Raw genomic sequence first — 3600 nt, 5'->3', positions numbered from 1 at the left:
ACGTAGTTAACAAGTCATGTAACAATATTAACAACTCTTATGACTATAATGGCTGTCTAATAAGTGGAAAAATTTTGTTGTACAACTTTTATAGGGAGCTAATATTAAAAACATTAACCTTTATATTGTTAATATCATTACATGACTTGCTAACCATGTTACTGAAGTTATAAAATTGTCACTTTTTGAATTTCTTAAAAAACCTGTTATTAAATACTATACTGAACTTATTAATAAAGTTATTTTTTGGGGTTAGGGCCGCAGGCGGAGCGGACCCATTTTACATAGGCATTTGGTCTACTATTGACCAAATATCCCCAAAAAAAAACTCATCTTTAATACTCCTTCGGTCCTTAATATAAGACCTATTTAACTAATTTGATTAGATTAAGGAAGTTAGATAAGTTAGTTAATTATAAGAAATATGACATGTTTTTTTAAAACACCATAGTCATCTTCCTTAATATCCTTTCTCCCTCTTTTACTTGTTATGGTTGATGGAGTATCCATAGAGGTAATTTATAAAAAAAATTGATAAATATGAGAAATAGGTCTTATATTTAGGACCAAAATCAACTCAACAATTAGGCCCTATATTAAGGATCGGAGGAGTATAAAATTCAGTTAATTAACTTAAAAATATTTTTTAAAAAATTATCAAATTAATTTAAAATATCTATATTTATTATTATTTAAATTAATTTGTCTGACTTTTAAATTAATATATAATCTAATGATCAACAAGTTGTTGGTTGAGATAGTAAGCGGTCTCACCCTGTAAGAAAGAAAATATAAGTTCAAATTTCGAAAAGTGCACTTATTGGGAGAGCTTAAACTTTTACAATTTTAACCCGGTAAATATTAGTCTCAAGCCCAATATGAATTAAGAATACTCAAAATTATACAAAAAATATATATAATCTAATGACATGTATAAATATTTTAGAGAGATCATGTAATATGTGTTTTTTATATAACATGTAACTTGTTTTACAATTAAATAATTTAATAACTTACTTAGTCTCTTCAAATTAATTACGTGGGTCATATATTAGGAACCACTAGTAGTATTAAAGATTTATGGTTATTGTTATATGGCATAATAAGAACCAAATGCCACAAGTCTCTCCACACACTACGTGGGGCTCGTAAGCTCATTTCATTTTCTTCCAGCAACATTGTGTTAAAACTCTTTTTAATAGTTTAAAAGCTATTGACGTTATAAGTTATCAATATGAATTGGTGTTGTCTAGAGATATCCTCTCACATCTCTTATTTTATTAATGTTATTGAGTAGCATCTACTATTATTTGTTTTTGAGACTAATGATATATCCTCTTTCAGTGGTTTGATGATATTGTAATTGATTCGAGATGAGACTTAAATTTTAGTTGGTTTTTGAAGTGTTGACTATCTTTACAAATTATAGTTGAAACTTTATATTTTATCTATATTAAATGTTGCTAGACTAGTGTCTATATTAGTATGTAAAAATGTGTTTTTTGTTTTTAAAATTTTGGGCCCCCAATATGATTTTGACTCAGGATTAGTTGATGTTTTTTTTTTTGATACACGATTAGTTGATGGTTTTATGCATATATATTCCCCACATTGCTTTGTTGGTTATTTTCTTTTTTTTTTGAAAAAGAGCCAAATTGTAACGAGGTTCCAAGTAAAAAAAATATAATTATTAAAAAATTCTAGTAATTTATTAAGATTTTTTAGTAATTATATTTTTTATTTGGGATCTCATTGTATACTTCTCTCCAAGTATAATAAATTCATGGGGAATTGCATGCAGCTATCAAGAAAGGAGTTAAAAGCATGTAATAATAAGTTTTATTATAAGAAATAATAACTGGTTTATGCTGCTTACTTCTTATTAAAAATTTTTGATAATTAAATTGTTTTTTTCAAGCCCTCCCGCGCTGATTCTCTCTAAATTCATTTCCTCGCTTCGCCCCTCGCTCGCTCGCTCGCTCTTCCCTCACCCTCCCCTGATCGTTCCTTACTCTGTTTCGCTTCACTCGCACAAGTGACACTGCCCTCCATCGTTCTTGATCAGACGTTGTGGGTCTCTCGTCTCGTCACTCTGAGGTTCCCTCGTCTCATTCGTTCAGTCTCGAGGCTGTGCCGCCATTGTTCTCGCTATTCTCCCATCTTGTGACGCTGGTTTTGTGAGTTGTGACTTACCTTGGATTCTTTTCATTGAATGTGATTTATTTGTTTTGGCCTGCCTGATTCCTTATTCTTCTCTGGCTAGCATGAATCCGCGTTTGTGGCCTGTAGTTTTGTATATGTCTTGCCCACAAAGAAAAGAGAAGAAGAAACTAAATAGGCCTATGTGTACTGTAATGACTAGTTATTCTTATTTGTCTCAAGAATATGCTATGCATATCAAATTCAAATCTAGCATAACACTAGTAATTCACTTGGTCAGTTGTTATTCTTTTAAATAATATCTTTGTTTTCTATATTTTTATCTTAAGCTTTAAAACCTGACTATATATACACCTATCCCTCTTCATTTTGCATTTATTTATACTAATCACACGAAACTGATCACTGCTTTGTGCAGTCGGACGAACAGGGAAAGATGGCATCGTCATCATCAAAAGTGAGCTTGAAGTCGCTGATAGACACTAATGCTGAAAGAGTTCTCTTCGCTGAAGCTTCGAAGGAGTTCGTTGACTTCCTGTTCAACCTCTTTCGCTTCCCGGTGGGCACAATGACAACGCTCCTAGCAACAAATGGCATGGTGGGCGGCTTAGGCAAACTCTACGAAAGCCCAGAGAATCTCAGTGATGACTATCTGCACAATCCAAAACAAGGCAAGGACATTGTGCTGAAGCCAAGGTCTCCATTTGTTTCAGGCTACCTTCTACCTGCAAGTGTTTATCAAAAAGTTAATGCCAATTCAGGAGCTTTACATCTCTACATGTGTGGGAGGCGTTGTAGTAATGCTATGACTTATGCTATGAACACTGCGCGTCCAAGCTGTGGATATGGCATGAACTGCGCTGTAAGATTTGTGGGTAGTGTTGAAAATACGACTGGAGTGAAAGATTCAAGTGAAGGTGAAGGAAGCTTTGTGAAAGGAGTGGTCACATACACAGTGATGGATGATCTTCAGGTTCGTCCCATGTCTACCATTTCAGCAATTACAATGATCTCCAAGTTCAATGTCAAGGAGATTACTTCCTTGGAAGAAAGGGTTGTTATAAATATGTGTTGATTTTTCTAAACTATTATTTTTTAAAAATATATTCCTAAACTATTATTTTTAATCATATTCATTCGATGATTAAAATTATCCATTAGTAGGAATTTTTTATAATTAATAGGGATATTTTGAAAAAAGATAGAAGACAAAATAAATTAAGGTTTTGTACCTAAAATCAAATATAATTTTTAACTAATTCTTATATTAAAGATTAGAGGTAGCGTATTGTATGTTATATAGCCGTTCACTAACCGGACAATTAACATAAAACTTGTTAATGCAACAAGCTTTATCGTTTGTCACGAGCTAAGCTGTTTGTTTAATTTGTTATGCCAAAGTCACTGGGTCCAGTTGTTTCATATATCTTAAAGTGTGAT

General features: G+C 32.2%; 1 protein-coding gene across 1 annotated transcript; it reads left to right on the top strand.

The window, feature by feature from the left end:
- Positions 1-2596: 2596 nt before the first annotated feature.
- Positions 2597-3235, top strand: LOC114741415 (uncharacterized). Its single transcript, XM_028929667.1, has one exon. It carries the CDS (start codon positions 2597-2599, stop codon positions 3233-3235), a length of 639 nt encoding a protein of 212 aa, XP_028785500.1.
- Positions 3236-3600: the final 365 nt, after the last annotated feature.

The sequence above is a fragment of the Neltuma alba genome, unplaced genomic scaffold, assembly GCF_004799145.2.
Source record: "Neltuma alba isolate B1F8T4 unplaced genomic scaffold, ASM479914v2 tig00003392_pilon, whole genome shotgun sequence".
NCBI lineage: Eukaryota > Viridiplantae > Streptophyta > Magnoliopsida > Fabales > Fabaceae > Neltuma > Neltuma alba.
The sequence above is the reverse complement of the archived record's forward strand: the minus strand, read 5'-3'. Positions and strand labels throughout refer to the sequence as shown.

Coding starts and splice junctions, on each gene's coding strand:
- LOC114741415 (XM_028929667.1), top strand. CDS start 2,597: ATGGCATCGTCATCATCAAAAGTGAGCTTGAAGTCGCTGATAGACACT.